The 23054-nt window shown below is 43.6% G+C and overlaps 1 protein-coding gene across 1 annotated transcript in view; it reads right to left on the bottom strand.

Moving 5' to 3' along the window:
• Positions 1-23054, bottom strand: part of LOC106609807 (brain-specific angiogenesis inhibitor 1-associated protein 2-like protein 1) — a 66311-nt gene that overhangs the window by 18173 nt on the left and 25084 nt on the right. The window contains exon 7 of the mRNA XM_014208834.2: positions 4855-5007. Coding sequence (XP_014064309.1) covers positions 4855-5007 — 153 coding nt within the window. The remainder of the gene's footprint in view (positions 1-4854; positions 5008-23054) is intronic.

Here is a 23054-nt window from a genome sequence, read left to right as displayed (position 1 = left end):
TCTGTGTACAGTCGTGGCCAAAAGTTTTGAGAATCACACAAATATTAATTTCCACAAAGTTTGCTGCTTCAGTGTCTTTCGATATTTTTGTCAGATGTTACTATGGAATACTGAAGTATAATTAAAAACATTTCATAAGTATTAATGTCACGGGTGTCGTAGGGTAGAGACCAAGACGCAGCGGGAAAATGTACACTCATCTTTTTATTAGGTGAAGAAGGAAAACACATACAACGTATACAAAACAAAACGAATTTGACAGTCTTGTCAGGCAAAACAGCTAAACAAGAGCAATCTCCCACAAAAACCCATGAAAAACAAACTCATAATTATAGGACCCTCAATCAGAGGCAACAATAACCAGCTGCCTCCAATTGAAGGTCCAACCCCAATAAACTAAAACATAGAAATACAAAAGACTAGATAGAACATAGAAATATACTAACATAGAACAATGACTAACAAACCCCAGACTAATAAATCAAATACCCCTCTACCTAAACACATACACAAAACACACCCTGAACCACATAAAACAAACACCCCCTGCCACGTCCTGACCAAACTATAATAACAAATAACCCCTATACTGGTCAGGATGTGACAGTACCCCGGATGCACCTCACACAAAAAAACAAAAATAACCCCCAAAACAAAAATAAAGGGAGGGAAGGGAGGGTGGCTGCCGTCACCGACGGCTCCTGTGCTACACCCCCCCCCCTCCCCAAACCTCCTACAGTGGAGGTGGCTTAGGCTCAGGCCTTAATCCCCTACCTGACGAACCCACCCCCATTTATACCTTTGCCAGAGGCCAGTCACTGAAGACCCTGGACTGTCCTCTGGGAGCTCTGGACTGTAGGCCGACTCTGGGAGCTCCAGACTGTAGGCCGTCTCACTCGGTTCCGGACAGTGGGCCGTCTCTCTTGGTTCCGGACACTCTGGACGAGGCACTGTTGCCGGACACTCTGGACGAGGCACTGTTGCCGGAAGTTCTGGACGAGGCACTGTTGACGGAAGTTCTGGACGAGGCACTGTTGCCGGACACTCTGGACGAGGCACTGTTGCCGGACACTCTGGACGAGGCACTGTTGCCGGAAACTCTGGACGAGGCACTGTTGCCGGACACTCTGGACGAGGCACTGTTGCCGGACACTCTGGACGAGGCACTGTTGCCGGACACTCTGGACGAGGCACTGTTGCCGGACACTCTGGACGAGGCACTGTCGTCGGAAGCTCGGGACTGGGCTGACGCACTGGAAGCCTGATGCGTGGGGCTGGTAGTGGAGATACCAGACTGGGGACACGCACCTCAGGGCTAGTGCGGGAAGCAGGAACAGGACGAGTTGGACTGGGCTGATGCACTGGAAGCCTAGTGCGTGGGGCTGGTACTGGAGGTATCAGACTAGGGACACGCACCCCAAGGCTAGTGTGAGGAGCGGGAATAGGACGTACTGGACTGGGCTGACGAACTGGAAGCTTAGTGCGTGGGGCTGGTACTGGAGGTATCAGACTAGGGACACACACACTAAGGCTAGTGCGAGGAGCGGAAACAGGACATACTGGACTGGGCTGACGCACTGGAAGCTTAGTGCGTGAGGCTGGTACTGGAGGTATCAGACTAGTGACACAAACACTAAGGCTAGTGCGAGGAGTGGGAACAGGACGTACTGGACTGGGCTGACACACTGGAAGCTTAGTGCGTGGGGCTGGTACTGGAGGTATCAGACTAGAGACACGCACTACAGGGCTAGTACGAGGAGTGGGAACAGGATACACTGGGCCGTGAAGCATTACTGGCGGTCTGGAACATACAACCCCTACGGCCTGAGTGCTCACTCGAGCATGGCACTTGCGAGGGGCTGGAATCATTTTCACCGGACTGTGTGAGCGCATAGGCGAGATCGTGCGCACTTCCGCATAGTACGGTGCTCCTCTGATCCGCTGTTCCCCACAATAAGCACGGTGGTTTGGCTCCGGTCTACCTGACCTAGCCAATAACCCCGTGTGCCCCCCACAAAAAAAAATTCTGGGGCTGCCTCTCAGGTTTAATTGCCAACCGCGTACCTATATAACTGTTCCTCTTCTCTTCGTTCCACTTTCTACGTTTCTCCCTCGCTGTCTCTACCTGTTTCCATGGCAGGCGATCCATTCCAGCTTGGATCTCCTCCCATGTGTAGGATCCTTTCCCCTCCAAGATGTCCTCCCAACTCCAGTACTCCTTGTAGTTCATCTGTTGCTGCTCCCTCCTCCGCTGCTTGGTCCGTGTTTGGTGGGAGATTCTGTCACGGGTGTCGTAGGGTAGAGACCAAGACGCAGCGGGAAAATGTATAATCATCTTCTTTTTATTAGGTGAAGAAGAAAAACACATACAACATATACAAAACAAAACGAACTTGACAGTTTTGTCAGGCAAAACAGCTAAACAAGAACAATCTCCCACAAAAACCCATGAGAAACAAACTCATAATTATAGGACCCTCAGAGGCAACAATAACCAGCTGCCTCCAATTGAAGGTCCAACCCCAATAAACTAAAACATAGAAATACAAAAGACTAGATAGAACATAGAAATATACTAACATAGAACAATGACTAACAAACCCCGAACTAATAAATCAAATACCCCTCTACCTAAACACATAAACAAAACACACCCTGAACCACATAAAACAAACACTCCCTGCCACGTCCTGACCAAACTATAATAACAAATAACCCCTATACTACGTGACAGTTAAAGGCTTTTATTGACAATTACATGAAGTTGATGCAAAGAGTCAATATTTGCAGTGTTGTCCCTTCTTTTTCAAGACCTCTGCAATCCGCCCTGGCATGCTGTCAATTAACTTCTGGGCCACATCCTGACTGATGGCAGCCCATTCTTGCTTCTTGAGGATTGACCACAAGTTCTCAATGGGATTAAGGTCTGGGGAGTTTCCTGGCCATGGACCCAGAATATTGATGTTTTGTTCCCCGAGCCACTTAGTTATCACTTTTCCCTTGTGGCAAAGTGCTCCATCATGCTGGAAAAGGCATTGTTCGTCACCAAACTGTTCCTGGATGGTTGGGAGAAGTTGCTCTCGGAGGATGTGTTGGTACCATTCTTTATTCATGGCTGTCTTCTTAGGCAAAATTGTGAGTGAGCCCACTCCCTTGGCTGAGAAGCAACCCCACACATGAATGGTCTCAGGATGCTTTACTGTTGGCATGACACAGGACTGATGGTAGAGCTCACCTTGTCTTCTCCGGACAAGCTTTTTTCCGGATGCCCCAAACAATCAGAAAGAGGATTCATCAGAGAAAATGACTTTACCCCAATCCTCAGCAGTCCAATCCCTGTACCTTTTGCAGAATATCAGTCTGTCCCTGATGTTTTCTCCTGGAGAGAAGTGGTTTCTTTGCTGCCCTTCTTGACACCAGGCCATCCTCCAAAAGTCTTCGCCTCACTGTGCGTGCAGATGCACTCACACCTGCCTGCTGCCATTCCTGAGCAAACTCTGTACCGATGGTGCCCCGATCCCGCAGCTGAATCAACTTTAGGAGATGGTCCTGGCGCTTGCTGGACTTTCTTGGGCGCCCTGAAGCCTTCTTCACAACAATTGAACCGCTCTCTTTGAAGTTCTTGATGATCCGATAAATGGTTGATTTAGGTGCAATCTTACTGGCAGCAATATCCTTGCCTGTGAAGCCCTTTTTGTGCAAAGCAATGATGACGGCACGTGTTTCCTTGCAGTTAACCATGATTGACAGAGGAAGAACAATGACAGAGGAAGAACAATGATTCCAAGCACCACCCTCCTTTTAAAGCTTCCAGTCTGTTATTCAAACTCAATCAGCATGACAGAGTGATCTCCAGCCTTGTCCTCGTCAACACTCACACCTGTGTTAACGAGAGAATCACGGACATGATGTCAGCTGGTACTTTTGTGGCAGCGCTTAAATGCAGTGGAAATGTTTTTTGGGGGATTCAGTTCATTTGCATGGCAAAGAGGGACTTTGCAATTAATTGCAATTCATCTGATCACTCTTCATAACATTCTGGAGTATATGCAAATTGCCATCATACAAACTGAGGCAGCAGACTTTGTGAAAATTAATATTTGTGTCATTCTCAAAACTTTTGGCCACGACTGTACTTGTGGTTTATAACCAGAACTGGCGGCTTGAAAGAAAGATTTTGAATGAAAAGATAGGAAAGCTGTACCGATGTAAGCCTACTCTATATATAGCTAATCAAGCAGCCCATATATAGCGCAGCACTTGAAATCTAGCACAGGAAAACAGCGCCACAGATTTAAGGAGAAACTAGTGATGACCCCTGAGTTAGTAAATAGCCTATCTTTGGTAAAGTGCACGCTGCTTGCCTTGCTCCCTCAACATTCAAACAAACAGTGAGATTTAGAGATGTTTTTCATGAAAGAACGCAGTACGTTCCACACAAAGTAATATTGTAAAGTAACATGTTACTTGTGTTAAATATAACAAGTGATATGTAATGTATTACTTTTCCAAGTAACTAATCCCAATACGTAACCACTGACTTATATGGCCAGGTTAGGAGGAGCAGGGGTTGCAGTGCTGAACAACACGTAGCATCAGCCATATCAACCCCAAGGTGGGCATGATGCCTCAAGGGAGGGCACAAATCTGGGACAACCAATAGTGTCCGTTCTGGTGGATTTAAATTCTGTTGTTGATGATGTGAATTCTCCCCACTGTGTATGATGATGCCATATCACTGAGTCTACCTTTAAGACAAGGTTAACTAAAGGACTAAAGGTTAACTAAAGGACTCAAGAACTAAAGGACTAAAGGTTAATAACTAAAGGACCCTTGCGTGCAGTACTGCAGTACCTTCTCGTGGAAGGTGGTGACATGGTAAGAGAACGTGCAGTGTTTGTCGACCAGGAAGCAGAATCGTCTCTTCTCCTCAAGGAGGGCCTCTCTGCAGCCGTCAGCGATGAACTTCTGCATGTCACTCTGCCGTGTCGAGATGGTCTCTATATACTGAGGAGAAGAGGAGGGGAAGGTGGAGGGGAGGGAGGAAGGGAGACAGGTCAGTAAAGGGGGGCACGGGGGGGTCAAAAAGGGTTAGATACTGTGGGCTGGGGTAGGGGACAGGTTATTAAGGGTTATGGGTTACTGTGGGGTGGGGACAATATGTATGAGATTGTCTCCAGATATCCTCTACGGAAAAAAACACATGAATTTCACATGTGCACACGTGATCTCATGCAGGAAATCCAAGTTTCTGCAGTCCCACCAGGTTCATACTAATTGCTTGGAACATACTGAAAAAATAAGGGTATGGTTATGTTACACTACAGTGTTGTTCCCTGGGGTATACAAAGGCCAAAAGTACTCTTCACAGGTAGGCTACACATATGAACTCACATGGTACAGTTTGGTACCTTGTAAGTATAAAGGGCAATTTTTCTACCCAATATTTTGAATATAAGGTATGATCATCACTGCGCGTTGATAGGTGGGGGCAATGTACTGGTAGTCGCATTAGCATATTTGGGGGCGTGGTCAAATAGATGTGTATTTGTGCCAACCCTCAGTTGAAGTGTTGTAGCAGTTTAAGTGTTTGATGGTTATGCCAATGCAAGTAGAGCACCTCCTTTGACACTGTGTTCTGCAAACATTTAAAGAGTATGTGTCAGTAATGAGCTGCACTGGGAAGAGCTTATTGTGCATTTTACAGTAACTTAATGTCAACTTGTAGCCAAAAGTTGCTGTGATTTTGTAATTGCTTAACTGGAAACTACTTGTCAGTAAGTTATTGTAAAAGTTACACGAACTTACTGGCAAAATGTTGCATGTAACCTACAGGACACTTGCTGCCACTAGAAATCTTGCCAGTAACATACTGAGCCTTCACTGACTCTTCTGTTGACAACATGCACATCAATAGCTGATTGGCAGCATACTGTAAAAGCAGCAGCCTATTAGAAGATTGCAGGTGTGGCTAATTTGAGGCATGGCTTTCAGCTAGCTCTTTTTGGCCTCCCATAAGTGGGAATGTCATCCTAGTTAATTTGCTCTGTTCATAAATGTAAGATTGTACACAACCACACAATGATGATGGTGCAGGAGAGGATGGCTGCCAAGTCGGACGGGAAGGATATACTCCAAACACCCGAACAGGCCCTTATCCCCGTCATTCGCAGGAGAAGGAAACTGAGATTTCGCAGAAGGAGATCGGGGAGCCTTTCGAGGATCAGGCAACGAGTGGCTAATCTGCCTTTGCCACCTGTACTGTTAGCCAACGTTCAATCGCTGGAAAATAAATGGGATGGACTAAGAGCATGTATATCCTACAAACGGGACATTAAAAACTGTAATATCTTATGTTTCACCAAGTCATGGCTGAACGACAACATTAATTACATTTACATTACATTTAAGTCATTTAGCAGACGCTCTTATCCAGAGCGACTTACAAATTTAATTTAATAACATACAGCTGGCAGGTTATACACTATCGGCAGGATAGAACAGCAGCATCTGGTAAGACACGGGGTGGCGGCCTATGTATATTTGTAAACAACAACTGGTGTATGATATCTAAGGAAGTCTCAAGGTTTTGCTCGCCTGAGGTAGAGTATCTCATGAAAAGCTGTAGACCACACCATCTACCTAGCGAGTTTTCATCTGTATTTCTTTTAGCTGTCTACATACCATCACACACCGTGATGGAATGAGCTGTATACCGCCATAAGCAGACAGGAAAACACTCATCCAGAGGTGGCACTCCTAGCAGACGGGGACTTTAATGCAGGCAAACTTAAATCAATTTGACCTAAATTCTATCAGCATGTTAAACGTGAAACCAGATGGAAAAAAACTCCAGACCTGTCACAGTATCCACAGAAGATGGCGCCCCTCCTCGGTCGGGCGGCGCTCGGCGGTCGTTGTCGCCGGTCTACTAGCTGCCACCGATCTATGTTTCTGTGTTCTTTGGTTTTTGTCTGTCTAGGTCCGCACCTGTTTCTTGTCTGTCATTAGTGGGGGGGTATTTAGTTTGTTCCTTTGTGTTCTGTATTCGTGCAGGATTATTTGTATGTCGACGGGCAGTGATTTTGTGTACGCTGTTTTGTGTTTTCAGCATGGTGCATTCTATATTTTTATTGCCGGGCTGCGCCCCGTGTGTTATCATATTTGGATAACCTTTTCCGTTTGGGTGTTGTGCGCACCCTGTGCCTTTTGATCACCTTTGTTTCGGTGGAAATAAACTTCGGCACTATTGGACCTCAGTCTCCTGCTCTTGACTCTGCCCCTTCTCCCTGCCCTTAAGGAAACGTGACAAGACCACCTTTTCTCCACACACAGAGATGCGTACAAACTCTCTCTCGCCCTCCATTTGGCAAATCTGACCATTATTCTATCCTCCTGATTGCTGCTTACAAGCAAAAATGAAAGCAGGAAGCACCAGTTACTTGGTCAATAAAACAGTGGTCAGATTAAGCAAATGCTAAGCTACAGGACTATTTTGCAAGCACAGACTGGAATATGTTCCGGGATTCTTCCGATGGCATTGAGGAGTACACCACATCAGTCACTGGCTTCATCAATAAGTGCATCGATGACGTTGTCCACACTGTGACTGTACATACATACCCCAACCAGAAGCCATGGATTACAGTCAACATTCACACTGAGCTAAAGGGTAGAGCTGCCACTTTCAAGGAGCGGGACTCTAACCCAGAACCTTATAAGAAATCTCACTATGCCCTCCGACAAATCATCAAACAGGCAAAGTGTCAATACATGACTAAGATCGAATCGTACTACACTGGCTCCGACGCTCGTTGGATGTGGCAGGGCTTGCAAACTAATACAGACTAAAAAGGGAAGCACAGCCGAGAGCTGCCCAGTGACACAAGTCTACCAGACGAGCTAAATAACTTCTATGCTCGCTTCAAGGCCAGTAACACTGAAACATGCATGTGAGCATTGGCTGTTCCGGACGACTGTGTGATCACTCTCTCCGCAGCCGATGTGAGTAAGAACTTTAAACAGGTCAACAATCACAAGGCCACAGGGCCAGACGGATTAGCAGGACGTGTACTCTGAGCATGCAGTGACCAACGGGCAATTGTCTTCACTGACATTTTCAACCTCTCCCTGTGTGAGTCCGTAATACCAACATGTTTCAAGCAGATCACCATAATCCCTGTGCCCAAGAACACTAAGGTAATCTGCCTAAATGACTACCGACCCGTAGCACTTACATCTGTTGCCATGAAGTTCTTTGAAAGGCTGGTCATGGCTCATATCAACACCATTATCCCAGAAACCCTAGTCCCACTCCAATTTGCATACCGCCCAAACAGATCGACAGATTATGCAATCTCTATTGCACTCCACACTGCCCTTTCACACCTGAACAAACAGATCACCTGTGTGAGAATGCTATTCATTGACTACAGCTCAGTGTTCAACACCATAGTGCCATCAAAGCTCATCACTAAGCTAAGGACCCTGGGACTAAACACCTCCCTCTGCAATTGGATCCTGGACTTCCTTACTGGCCACCACCAGGTGGTAAGGGTAGGTAACAACACATCTGCCATGCTGATTTGCAACATGGGGGCCCCTCTGGGATGCGTGCTCAGTCCGCTCCTGTACTCCCTGTTCACTCATGACTGCACGGCCTGGCACGACTCCAACACCATCATTAAGTTTGCCGATGACACAACAGTGGTAGGCCTGATCACTGACAATGATGAGACATCCTATAGGGAGGAGGTCAGAGACCTGACCGTGTGGTGCAAGGACAACAACCTCTCCCTCAACGTGATCAAGACAAAGGAGTTGATTGTGGACTACAGGAAAAGGAGGACCGAGCACGCCCCCATTCTCATCGACAGGGCTGTAGTGGAGCAGGTTGACAGCTTCAAGTTCCTTGGCGTCCACATCACCAACAAACTAACCTGGTCCAAGCACACCAAGACAGTCGTGAAGAGGGCACGACAAAACCTATTCCCCCTCAGGAGACTTAAAAGATTTGGCATTTGTCCTCAGATCCTCAAAAGGTTTTAAAGCTGCACCACTGAGGCCGTCCTGAAGGGTTGCATCACTGCCTGGTATGGCAACTGCTGGGCCTCCGACCACAAGGCACTACAGAGGGTAGTGTGTAGAGGTCGACCGATTATGATTTTTCAAATCTGATACCGATAATTGGAGGACCAAAAATGCCAATACCAATTAATCGGCCGATTTTTCTTTTTTTGTTGTTGTAATAATGACAATTACAACAATACTGAATGAACACTTATTTTAACTTAATATAATACATAAATAAAATCAATTTAGCCACAAATAAATAATGAAACATGTTCAATTTGGTTTAAATAATGCAAAAACAAAGTGTTGGAGAAGAAAGTAAAAGTGCAATATGTGCCATGTAAAAAAGCTAACGTTTAAGTTCCTTGCTCAGAACATGAGAACATATGAAAGCTGGTGGTTCCTTTTAACATGAGTCTTCAATATTCCCAGGTAAGAAGTTTTAGGTTGTAGTTATTATAGGAATTATAGGACTATTTCTATCTATAGCATTTGTATTTCATATACCTTTGACTATTGGATGTTCTTATAGGCACATTAGTATGGTCAGTGTAACAGTATAGCTTCCGTCCCTCTCCTCGCCCCTACCTGGGCTCAAACCAGGAACACATCGACAACAGCCACCCTCGAAGCATCGTTACCCATCGCTCCACAAAAGCCGCGGGGGGAACAACTACTCCAAGTCTCAGAGCGAGTGACGTCATCGATTGAAACACTATTAGCGCGCACCCTGCTAACTAGCTAGCCATTTGACATCGGTTACACCAGCCTAATCTGGGGAGTTGATAGGCTTGAAGTCATAAACAGCTCAATGCTTGAAGAATTGCGAAGAGCTGCTGGCAAACGCACGAAAGTGCTGTTTGAATGAATGCTTATGAGCCTGCTGCTGCCTACCATCGCTCAGTCAGACTGCTCTGTCAAATATCAAGTCATAGACTTAATTATAGCATAATAACACACAGAAATATGAGCCTTAGGTCATTAATATGGTCGAATCCGGAAACTATCATTTCGAAAACAAAACGTTTATTCTTTCAGTGAAATACGGAACCGTTCCGTATTTTATCTAACGGGTGGCATCCCTAAGTCTAAATATTCCTGTTACATTGCATAACCTTCAATGTTATGTCATAATTATGTACAATTCTGGCAAATTAATTACGGTCTTTGTTAGGAATAAATGGACTTCACACAGTTCGCAACGAGCCAAGCGGCCCAAACTGCTGCATATACCCTGACTGCTTGCACGGAATGCAAGAGAAGTGACACAATTTCCCTAATTATAAGAAATTCATGATAGCAGGCAATATTAACAAAATATGCAGGTTTAAAAACGATATACTTGTGTATTGATTTTAAAGAAAGGCATTGACGTTTATGGTTAGGTGCAACGACAGTGCTAAATAATCACCCGTTTGGCGAAGTAGGCTGTGATTCAATGAGAAATTAACAGGCACCGCATCAATTATATGCAACGCAGGACACGCTAGATAAACTAGTAATATTCTCAACCATGTGTAGATAACTAGTGATTATGTGAAGATTGATTGTTTTTTGTAAGTTTAATGCTAGCTAGCAACTTACCTTGGCTTCTTGCTGCCCTCGCGTAACAGGTAGTCAGCCTGCCACGCAGGCTCCTCGTGGAGTGCAATGTAAGGCAGGTTGTTAGAGCGTTGGACTAACAAGGTAAAAATCTGTCGTTCTGCCCCTGAACAAGGCAGTTAACCCACCGTTCCTAGGCCGTCATTGAAAATAAGAATGTGTTCTTAACTGACTTGCCTTGTTAAATAAAGGTGTAAAAAATAATAATAATAATTGTAAAAAAAAATCGGCCATTCCGATTAATCGGTCGACCTCTAGCAGTGTGTATGGCCGAGTACATCACCAGGGTAAAGCTTCCTACCATCCTGTACCTCTATACCAGGCGGCGTCACAGGATGGCCCTAAAAATTGTAAAAGACTCCAGCTACCCTAGTCATAGACTGTTCTCTCTGCTACCGCACGGCAAGTGGTACCGGAGCGCCAAGTCTAGGTCCAAGAGGCTTCTAAACAGCTTCTACCCCCAAGCCATGAACATCTAATCAAATGACAACCCAGACTATTTGCATTGCCCCCCCCCTTCTATGCTGCTGCTACTCTGTTATTATCTATGCATAGTCACTTTAATAACTCTTCCTACATGTACATATTACCTCAATTACCTTGACTAACCGGTGCCCCCGCACATTGACTCTGTACCGGTACCCCATGTATATAGTCTCGCTATTGTTATTTTACTGCTGCTCTTTAATTATTTTTAACTTTTATCTCTTACTTTTTTTGTTCTATTTTCTTAAAACTGCATTGTTGGTTAAGGGCTTGTAAGTAAGCATTTCACTGTTGTATTCAGTGCATGTGACATATACATTTTGATTTGATATTTCCTTCATAGCAGTCACCATGTAATTGAAATACTCACTTTCCTACCAGACTATCAGGTCAGTGAGTGTGATGGATCAGCTACAGTAAGTTGCTGTGAATTTTACAAAAACCCCAAAAACCTAACCCTAAAACCTAAGTTACTGAAATGTAAACATTACCTTCCTGTGAAGAAGCTGCCATTAAGCTACTCGAAAATGCACAGCAACATCTTAATAGTGCAGCTCTTGACTGTCACAAGTTCTTACAAAGATTGCAGATCTGACAATATAAAAAGAGGTGCTGAACATAAAACTGAAAAAAGCTGAACATAAAACCACTTAAACAGGTGCAACATTTCCACTGACGGTTGGCAAAAATAGAACAGATGCTCCCAAATATCCTAATGAACCCCCACCAGCACATTGCCCCCACCTACATTTCAAAGTGCAGTAATGAGTGTAACCAAGTGGGAAGTGGGAATTTACCAAATATGACTGAATTTACCAAATACACAGCTGGTTGGCCATTAGCCGATTGTCATTTCCCAACAATTTCAAAGAATGTGAACGCACCCAACTGGTAAATTCCCACAGCAGCTTTATATTTAATATAATATATTGGGAAGAAAAACGTACCATTATACTAGATTATCCGCAAATGTACCCTGAAAAGGTACCTAACAGTACCATGTGAGTTCCTATGTGTACCTCTGAAGGTACCTATGTGTACCTTTGACCTTTTTGTACACCAGGGAACAACACTGTATCGTAAACGTACTCATATTTTTTTAAGTGTGTGGATATACTGTATGTTCTTGGTAACAAATAACCAGGCATTAATGCACGCCAGACCAAAAGGTAGCAAGTTCAAATCCCGAGAGCATTTATGCACACTTAAAGCTAGATTATATCAAATCTGCCCTAGCAGACACCCGCTTGGTGGTGTCAGAGGTGAAACAAATCCACAAGTGTCTCCAGGCATTATACCTGAAGCGGAAATTGCCATTGGCTGCACGGAGCTGCTTTAAGAGAAATGTCAAGTGTTCCTGAGCACTGCTACTTTTAGTTGGTGTTGTCAGATATTCACACAATTATTTAATTGATTCTGGGCATTTTTAGTAAAGTGCAGAATTGTAATGTTGCCGTTAAATCTGTGGCCAATCTCTGTCATGCCCACAGACCTGGTGGTGAAGCAGGAAATTCAGGTTGCTGGCATCCAAGTGTTTGTGAGTTCAATCCTCGATGTGGTTGTGTCCTAAGTGTGCTAACCAATGTTGAGGTCAATTACAGCCAATTCAGAATGTGAACCCAATTCCAAATTTTCCAGTATTGAATTACAATTGGATTTTCTGTGTACTTCCTGAATAACGTTTGTTGTTGTATATTTACTGACAAAATACAGTTCAGCTGTAGAAATACATTAAAAGTTGTTTCCACTATTTTCACCGCAACTCAATACCTGGTAACTTCCTATAAATTTACAAGAAAATGTTAACAGTGTGCCATAAGCACATCTAAAGTATCCTATAAGTTTTAATTAAATTGCAAGTGAGGCATGCCAAGTTAATTTGTGACTCATTTCAAGAAACTAGGCCTATGTTGCGCATAACTACTTCAAAGGTTTTTTTGGGCAGAAAGGTCTTCTGGAACATGTGAACTTTCTTGTGCCTTAATAACAAACTTGTATGCCATCTGTAAATATAAATACAATTGTTAAATTACAAGCCTAGTTGGTTTAACCACAGAAAAAAGACAGGAACTTTCCCCTAAACTATGATTGGCTGAGATAATGGATGGGCTGGACATGGCGAGAGATGAGTTCGGATTGGTCTGCCATGTAGCACGCTTCTGTCTATAACATGAGCTGGTCAGTATGTGTAGGTAATCCGGTCAAACGTTGCTTTTTTGAAAGATATCACATCATAGAACTGCAATGGTGTTGCAGATACATGCAGGGTAGTAACGTTATGAGTTGGGATTATGGTTAATTGTTTAGCTAGCTAGCTACATGTCTAAACAAAAGACTCCACTATGCCAGTAACCATTTCAATACAATGTTCATGTCACTGCGACAACTGTCAATAGACCTACACTACCGTTCACTAGTTTTAGAACACCTACTCATTCAATGGCTTTCTTTATTTTTGCTACATGGTTGAATAATAGTGAAGACATTAAAACTATGAAATAACAGATATGGAATCATGTAGTAACCAAAAAAGTGTTAAATCAAATCAAAATATATTTGAAATTTGAGATCGTTCAAATAGCCACCATTTGCCTTGGTGACAGCTTTGCACACTCGTGGCATTCTCTCAACCAGCTTCACCTGGAATGCTTTTCCAACAGTCTTGAAGGACTTCCCACATATGCTGAGCACTTGTTGGCTGCTTTTCCTTCACTCTGCGGTCCAACTCATCCCAAGCCATCTAAATTTGGTTGAGGTCGGGGGATTGTGGAGGTCATCTGATGCAGCACTCCATCACTCTCCTTCTTGGTAAAATAGCCCTTACACAGCCTGGAGGTGTGTTGGGTCATTGTCCTGTTGAAAAACAAATGATTGTCCCACTAAGCCCAAACCAGATGGGATGGTGTATCGCTGCAGAAATGTGCCTTGAATTCTAAATAAATCACAGACAGTGTCACCAGCAAAGCACCCCCACACCATAACACCTCCTTCTCCATGCTTTACGGTGGGAAATACACATGCGGAGATCATCCGTTCATGCACACCGCGTCTCACAAAGACACGGCGGTTGGAACCAAATATCTCCAATTTCGACTCCAGACCAAAGGACAAATTTCCACCGGTCTAATGTCCATTGCTTGTGTTTCTTGGCCCAAGCAAGTCTCTTCTTTTATTATTATTATTGGTGTCCTTTGGTAGTGGCTTCTTTGCAGCAATTCGACCACACAGTCTCCTCTGAACAGTTGATGTTGAGATGTGTCTATTTCTTTAACTATGTGAAGCATTTATTTGGGCTGCAATTTCTGAGGCTGGTAACTCTAAAGAACGTATCCTCTGCAGCAGCGGTAACTCTGGGTCTTCCATTCCTGTGGCAGTCCTCATGAGAGCCAGTTTCATCATAGCGCTTGGTTTTTGCGACAGCACTTGAGGAAACATTTGAAGTTCTTGACATTTTCCAGATTGACTGACCTTCATGTCTTAAAGTAATGATGAACTGTCATTTCTCTTTGCTTATTTGAGCTGTTCTTGCCATTATATGGACTTGGTCTTTTACCAAGTCTTCTGTATACCCCCCTACCTTGTCACAACACAACTGATAGGCTCAAACGCATTAAGAAGGAAATAAATTCCATAAACCAACTTTTAATAAGGCACACTTGTTAATTGAAATGCATTCTAGGTGACTACCTCATGAAGCTGGTTGAGAGGATGCCAAGAGTGTGCAAAGCTGTCATCAAGAAAAAGGGTGGCTATTTGAAGAATCTCAATTATAAAATATATTTAGATTTATTTAACACTTCTTTGGTTACTACATGATTCCATATGTGTTATTTCATAGTTTTGATGTCTTCACTATTATTCTACACTGTAGAAAGTAATAAAAACAAAGCAAAACCCTTGAATGAGTAGGTGTTCTAAAACATTTGACCGGTAGTGTAGCTGGTAAATTCGCTCTGGCTATCTACTCCGATTTCAGAGCACTCGTCTGAGTGTGCCAGAGCGCAGAATAACTGATGAATTTATGAACGCTCAACACCCGTTGAATATGGCTGGTGTCAATAAACGTTGGCAAAAAAAGCGTAATTAAATTATTGCCAGCAGCACAGTTGCAGTCACCAACACGCTGGATAACATAAAAACAGCCTAAAAAGCTCTGCTAGGGCAAGTAAAATGGTCAGAGTGAGCTGTTCCCTCATTTGTGTCTGGAAGTAGCTCGCAAGCTAGCCAACATTATCCAGTTAGCTTGGGTGCTTGACTGCTGTTGTTAGGTCAGAACGCTCGGATCAACCCTACTCTTCGGCCAGAGCGTCCAATGTGTGCTCTGAACGCTCTGAGTTTACGAACACCCAGAGCACACTCTGAGCACACTCTGGCACTCCAGATTGAATTTACGAACACGCCCGTAGTATAAACCAGCTTATAGTCTTGAAATCCTTGGTTGTTTGGTACATGGCCTCACATGAGAATCCTTAAAGAGATGGGTAGGGCTAAAGTTAAGAGGGTGTGAACAATGCTGAATGGGTGTAGACAAAGAAGATCTCTCCAGCAGGTGTACCAAAATATTGAATGACCATTTTCTCAAAAGTGAGGTTACAAGTTTATCAACTTTCATAGCAGAATTACTTTCGCATTGTCCCTCAACTGTATTATATGATATACAATTTTCTAGCTTTGAGTCTTTACTTTTACCCATTGTAAAAAACACAATTTTATGTTTTGCTACATAAGAGCGAATCGAGCTCTTATGTGACATTTCACATGTGAAAACATGTTTTTGGAACACTACACGTGACAATTCACATGTGAAAACGTGTTTTTGGAACCATTCATATATGACATTTCACATGTGAAATAATCATGTGAAAACATGTGTTTTTGGAACACTTCACATGACATTTCAGATGTAAAAACATGGTTTTGGAACACACAAATGTGCAATTCTATGTGTAATCACTGTTCTGCTAAACTATGACCAATCTGGAATTTGAGGTCACAACTTCTGGAGTTGCTGGTCTTTATGCTGCACCATCAAGTCTGTAGCATCCCCCTAAACATTCCTCACCTATAATTCATCTCTGCACTTAGCAACAGAGTGCCATCTGACTGCTATTTCAGTTAATCTGAGTATTCTCTCAACATTGATTTAATTTACGTATCTCAGCAATTGTGTTATTATTCTGGTTTAATGATACTCCTGAATCAGCTATGATAAATATAATAGTTTTTCTTGAGAGTATTTTCAACAACGCTGAGATTTACTTTGAAGTTTAAAGTGTAGGAATACAGGTGTAATGAGTTACTGACACAGACATTGTGGCGTAGCAGGAAGGTCAGAATGCTGTGAACCAAGAGGTTGTGAGTTAAAATCCCAGGTAAGAACATGTTGAATAATAATTACTGTATAAATAAACATACACAACAAAGTGGGTCAAATATGTACAGTTGAAGTCAGAAGTTACCCTACACCTTAGCCAAATACATTTAAACTCAGTTTTTCACAATACCTGACATTTAATCCTAGTAAAAAATTCCCTGTTTTAGGTCAGTTAGGATCACCACTTTATTTTAAGAATGTGAAATGTCAGAATAATAGTAGAGAGAATTATTTCTTTCAGCTTTTATTCCTTTCATCACATTCCCAGTGGGTCAGAAGTTTACATACACTCAATTAGTATTTGGTAGCATTGCCTTTAAATTGATTAACTTGGGTCAAACTTTTCAGGTAGCCTTCCACAAGCTCCCCACAATAAGTTGGGTGAATTTTGGCCCATTCCTCCTGACAGAGCTGGTGTAACTGAGTCAGGTTTGTAGGCCTCCTTGCTCGCACACACTTTTTCAGTTCTGCCCACAAATATTCTATGGTATTGAGGTCAGGGATTTGTGATGGCCACTCCAATACCTTGACTTTGTTGTCCTTAAGCCCTTTTGCTACAACTTTGGAAGTATGCTTGGGGTCATTGTCCATTTGGAAGACCCATTTGCGACCAAGCTTTAACTTCCTGACTGATGTCTTGAGATGTTGCTTCAATATATCCACATAAATGTCCATCCTCATGATGCCATCTATTTTGTGAAGTGCACCAGTCCCTCATGCAGCAAAGCACCCCCACAACATGATGCTGCCACCCCCGTGCTTCACGGTTGGGATGGTGTTCTTCGGCTTGCAAGCCTCCCCCTTTCTCCTCCAAACATAACGATGGTCATTATGGCCAAACAGTTCTATTTGTGTTTCATCAGACCAGAGGACATTTCTCAAAATAGTACAATCTTTGTCCCTATGTGCAGTTGCAAACCATAGTCTGGCTTTTTTTATGGCGGTTTTGGAGCAATGGCTTCTTCCTTGCTGAGCGGCTTTTCAGGTTATGTTGATATAGGACTTGTTTTACTTTGGATATACTGTAGATACTTTTGTACCTGTTTCCTCCAGCATCTTCACAAGGTCCTTTGCTGTTGTTCTGGGATTGATTTTCACTTTTCGCACCAAAGTACGTTCATCTCTAGGAGCCAGAACGCGTCTCTTTCCTGAGCGGTATGACGGCTGCGTGGTCCCATTGTGTTTATACTTGCGTACTATTGTTTGTACAGATGAACGTGGTACCCTTCAGGCATTTGGAAATTGCTTCCAAGGATGAGCCAGACTTGTGGAGGTCTACACATTTTTTTCTGAGGTCTTGGCTGATTTCTTTTGATTTTCCCATGATGTCAAGCAAAGAGGCACTGAGTTTGAAGGTAGGCCTTGAAATACATCCACAGGTACACCTCCAATTAACTCAAATGTTTAAAGGCACAGTCAACTTAATGTATGTACACTTCTGACCCACTGGAATTGTGATACAGTGAATTATAAGTGAAATAATCTGTCTGAAAAACAATTGTTGGACAAATTACTTGTGTCATGCACAAAGTAGATGTCCTAACCGACTTGCCAAAACTATAGTTTGTTAACAAGAAATTTGTGGAGTGGTTGAAAAACTAGTTTTAATGACTCCAACCTAAGTGTATGTAAACTTCCGACTTCAACTGTATGCAAAAAGTACTGTGTGTGTATCTTAACAACACATTTTTGTTTCCAGGGCATCACCTGTGAAAATCCATATGTGAAATATAAGTGTTCGAAAACACATGGTTTAACACGATTTCACATGTGCAAAACATGGAAATTTCACCTGTGAAATCATGTGATTTTCCATGTGAAATCTTGTGTTTTTTCCATAAGGGTACTGATGAGAGGATACAAGGGAGGAGACTGACTGTTAAACCATTCAGTAAGGTTGTAATTGCATGCTCAGAAAAAAGCGGCTTGCCTAACTGTTCAGGTCACGTTCGGGCTTATATTGAATAATGTTGAATAATGAGATTTCTTTCTATTTTTGAATATATCCACACATTTTTTTTGTAATTTTACCCCCTTTTTCTCCCCAATTTTGTGATATCCAATTGTGATCTTGTCTCATCACTGCAACTCCCCAACGGGCTCAGGAGAGGCGAAGGTCGAGTCATGCCGCGCTTCTTAACACCCGCTCGCTTAACCTGGAAGCCAGCTGCACCAATGTGTCGGAGGAAACACCGCTCAACTGACAACTAATGTCAGCTTGCAGCCGCCTGGCCCGCCACAAGGAGTTGCTAGAGCACAATGAGCCAAGTAAAGCCCCCCCAGCCAAACCCTCCCCTAACCCGGACAACACTGGGCCAATTGTGCGCCGCCCTATGGGACTCACGGTCGGTTGTGACACAGTCTGGGTTCAAACCCCAGGCTGTAGTGACACCGCAACACTGCAATGCAGTGCCTTAGACCGCAGCGCCACTTGGGAGGCGAATAATGAGTCTCTGCTCTGCCTGTCTGCAACTCACCCCCTGTTGTTACTCCATCATACCTATCCTGTAGAAACTCAATAACTCTGCTGAAAGAACCTTTGTCTAAATCCCAAATAGCAACCCTTTCCCAATGTAGTGTATGGTCAAAAGTAGTACACTATATAGGAAATAGGGTGCCATTTGGGATGCAGAACACACGCCTTCCCAGCGATTGACTCAGTATTGAAACACCCTCACAAAGCAGACCACGGAACTGACATTACACACAGACAGCTCAGGTCCTCTTTGAAAAAACTTTCACTCTCTGTTTCACCCTCCTCCCCTATCTCTCCTCTCCTTTCTTCCGGTTGCCTTGACGACAGTGACAGACTATTCGTCTCTAAGGTTCTTGTTTTGTGGTTTTGTCACAGACCCTCCTTTAATGTCTAGCCCAGTTCTCTCTAATTATCTCTCTCACTGTTTCTCTCTCTTACCCCAATGATGGGGCCATGCCATCTAAACTATGGAGCTTAATTTCTACTGTAAACAATCACTCAAAGACTGGAAGACTGAGAAAGAGAGAGGGGGGGAAAGAGAGAGTGACAGACATATGGAGAGAGAATTAATTGAGCTCAGATGTTGCAGCAAATCAAATCAGGCTTTATTCATTTCAGAAATGGAATGCAACAACGCAATGTGCTTCAAAGGAAAATAACTAATAAAATCAATGAAAATAAAAACATAAACATACTGCTCAAAAAAATAAAGGGAACACTAAAATAACACATCCTAGATCTGAATGAATGAAATAATCTTATTAAATACTTTTTTCTTTACATAGTTGAATGTGCTGACAACAAAATCACACAAAAATAATCAATGGAAATCCAATTTATCAACCCATGGAGGTCTGGATTTGGAGTCACACTCAATATTAAAGTGGAAAACCACACTACAGGCTGATCCAACTTTGATGTAATGTCCTTAAAACAAGTCAAAATGAGGCTCAGTAGTGTGTGTGGCCTCCACGTGCCTGTATGACCTCCCTACAACGCCTGGGCATGCTCCTGATGAGGTGGCGGATCGTCTCCTGAGGGATCTCCTCCCAGACCTGGACTAAAGCATCCGCCAACTCCTGTACAGTCTGTGGTGCAACGTGGCGTTGGTGGATGGAGCGAGACATGATGTCCCAGATGTGCTCAATTGGATTCAGATCTGGGGAACGGGCGGGCCAGTCCATAGCATCAATGCCTTCCTCTTGCAGGAACTGCTGACACACTCCAGCAACATGAGGTCTAGCATTGTCTTGCATTAGGAGGAACCCAGTGCCAACCACACCAGCATATGGTCTCACAAGGGGTCTGAGGATCTCATCTTGGTACCTAATGGCAGTCAGGCTACCTCTGGCATGCACATGGAGGGCTGTGCAGCCCCCCAAAGAAATGCCACCCCACACCATGACTGACCCACCACCAAACCGGTCATGCTGGAGGATGTTGCAGGCAGCAGAACGTTCTCCACGGCGTCTCCAGACTCTGTCACGTCTGTCACATGTGCTCAGAATGAACCTGCTTCATCTGTGAAGAGCACAGGGCACCAGGAGCGAATTTGCCAATCTTGGTGTTCTCTGGCAAATGCCAAACGTCCTGCACGGTGTTGGGCTGTAAGCACAACCCCCACCTGTGGACGTCGGGCCCTCATATCACCCTCATGGAGTCTGTTTCTGACCGTTTGAGCAGACACATGCACATTTGTGGCCTGCTGGAGGTCATTTTTTGGCCAGGTCGCAATTGTAAATGAGAACTTGTTCTCAACTTGCCTACCTGGTTAAATAAAGGTGAAATAAATTTTTTTTTTTTAAAAAGGGCTCTGGCAGTGCTCCTCCTGCTCCTCCTTGCACAAAGGCGGAGGTAGCGGTCCTGCTGCTGGGTTGTTGCCCTCCTACGGCCTCCTCCACATCTCCTGATGTACTGGCCTGTCTCCTGGTAGTGCCTCCATGCTCTGGACACTACGCTGACAGACACAGCAAACCTTCTTGCCATAGCTCGCATTGATGTGCCATCCTGGATGAGCTGCACTACCTGAGCCACTTGTGTGGGTTGTAGACTCCGTCTCATGCTACCACTAGAGTGAAAGCACCGCCAGCATTCAAAAGTGACTAAAACATCAGCCAGGAAGCATAGGAACTGAGAAGTGGTCTGTGGTCACCACCTGCCGAACCACTCCTTTATTGGGGGTGTCTTGCTAATTGCCTATAATTTCCAACTGTTGTCTATTCCATTTGCACAACAGCATGTGACATTTATTGTCAATCAGTGTTGCTTCCTTAGTGGACAGTTTGATTTCACAGAACTGTGATTGACTTGGAGTTACATTGTGTTGTTTAAGTGTTCCCTTTATTTTTTTTAGCAGTGTATTTACTACACAAACATAAGCGGATAAAAAAACAAAAGAATAACAAAAACTGACCGACTAAAAATCACCCTAAGGAAAAGCAAAGCTAAAAAGGTGTGTTTTAAGATCTCTTTTAAATATGTCCACAGTTTCTGCCCCCCTCAGGTCCTCTGGCAGGCTATTCCAGAGGCTGGGGGCATCATAACTAAAGGCTGCCTCTCCATGCCTCTGGGTCCTAGGCTTTGGGATAGTTAAAAGGCCAGTGCCAGAGGACCTGAGGGACCTACTGGGTACATAACTCAAAAGCATGTTTGACATGTATTGGGGTGCACAATCATGGATTGATTTAAAAACCAATAGAAGAATCTTAAAATTAATTCTAAAACTCACAGGCAGCCAGTGCAGAGACCTTAAAACCGGTGTAAGGTGTGCTCTCCTGTAGAGGTTTGAAAAAGACAGATGTGGGGAAATTCCATTACCGATCCATGCTACTTTATCTATAATCTATCTATTAAAAGGCATTCATGCATTACTTTGGAGAGCGCAGGTTGTTACTTTTTCATCCATTTATATCTTCTGACAACTGACCTAAAGTAGATCACAGCAGATCACAGTTGATCAAAACTAAATACAGTCTGATACATGACTACTAAGAGTGTATGGGTTGGCCCTTATCTAATCAACAGGTGTCATATTCATAGGACAATGACAAACCATTAACACTTCATAAGAGCAGGGAGTTTCTGTCCACATATCAAGCCACAATACATCACTGTCTATTAGTTTCACCAAGATCAGACTAGATTACAACCCTGTTTTTAAAGGGTGCCATTCATAGGCAAAGATAATATACATACTGAAACAAAGATGGTTAATAACAAGATTACAACCAAAAAGCAATTAAGAAGAGATGAAACTGAAGAGAGAGAGACAAGAGTCTCCTCTTCGAAACCCCCAGTTAGCTAGTGCTTCTGGGATAGAGAGAGACACGATTCTCCTCTTCCAAACCCCCAGTTAGCTAGCGCTTCTGGGATAGAGAGAGACATGATTCTCCTCTTCCAAACCCCCAGTTAGCTAGTGCTTCTGGGATAGAGAGAGACATGATTCTCCTCTTCCAAACCCCCAGTTAGCTAGTGCTTCTGGGATAGAGAGAGACACGATTCTCCTCTTCCAAACTCCCAGTTAGCTAGTGCTTCTGGGATAGAGAGAGACACGATTCTCCTCTTCCAAACTCCCAGTTAGCTAGTGCTTCTGGGATAGAGAGAGACACAATTCTCCTCTTCCAAACCCCCAGTTAGCTAGTGCTTCTGGGATAGAGAGAGACACGATTCTCCTCTTCCAAACTCCCAGTTAGCTAGTGCTTCTGGGATAGAAAGAGACATGATTCTCCTCTTCCAAACTCCCAGTAAGCTAGTGCTTCTAGGATTTCAGTCAGAATAATAATAGAACATGTGCTGCATGTTAAAAAGAAACCCAGCTCACACACTGACACTCATCAACGTAGGACCGATGAAACCAGTCAATAAAGCAGGAGTGAAAGAGGAGTTATTGAGCAGAGCCAGAGTGGGTTTCATCAACAGACAGCATCTCCTGGGGCCCATCTCTCACCTTGTCCCTTGTCCTATTTAATAAAGAAGTCTATGGTTAGGAAGACTATTACTCTGTATCCTCTGATTACTGTTAGTGGCCAAATATGCTACCAGACA

This window comes from Salmo salar, chromosome ssa01 (assembly GCF_905237065.1).
Source record: "Salmo salar chromosome ssa01, Ssal_v3.1, whole genome shotgun sequence".
NCBI classification, from domain to species: domain Eukaryota; kingdom Metazoa; phylum Chordata; class Actinopteri; order Salmoniformes; family Salmonidae; genus Salmo; species Salmo salar.
This window is presented reverse-complemented; position numbering and strand designations above follow the sequence as displayed.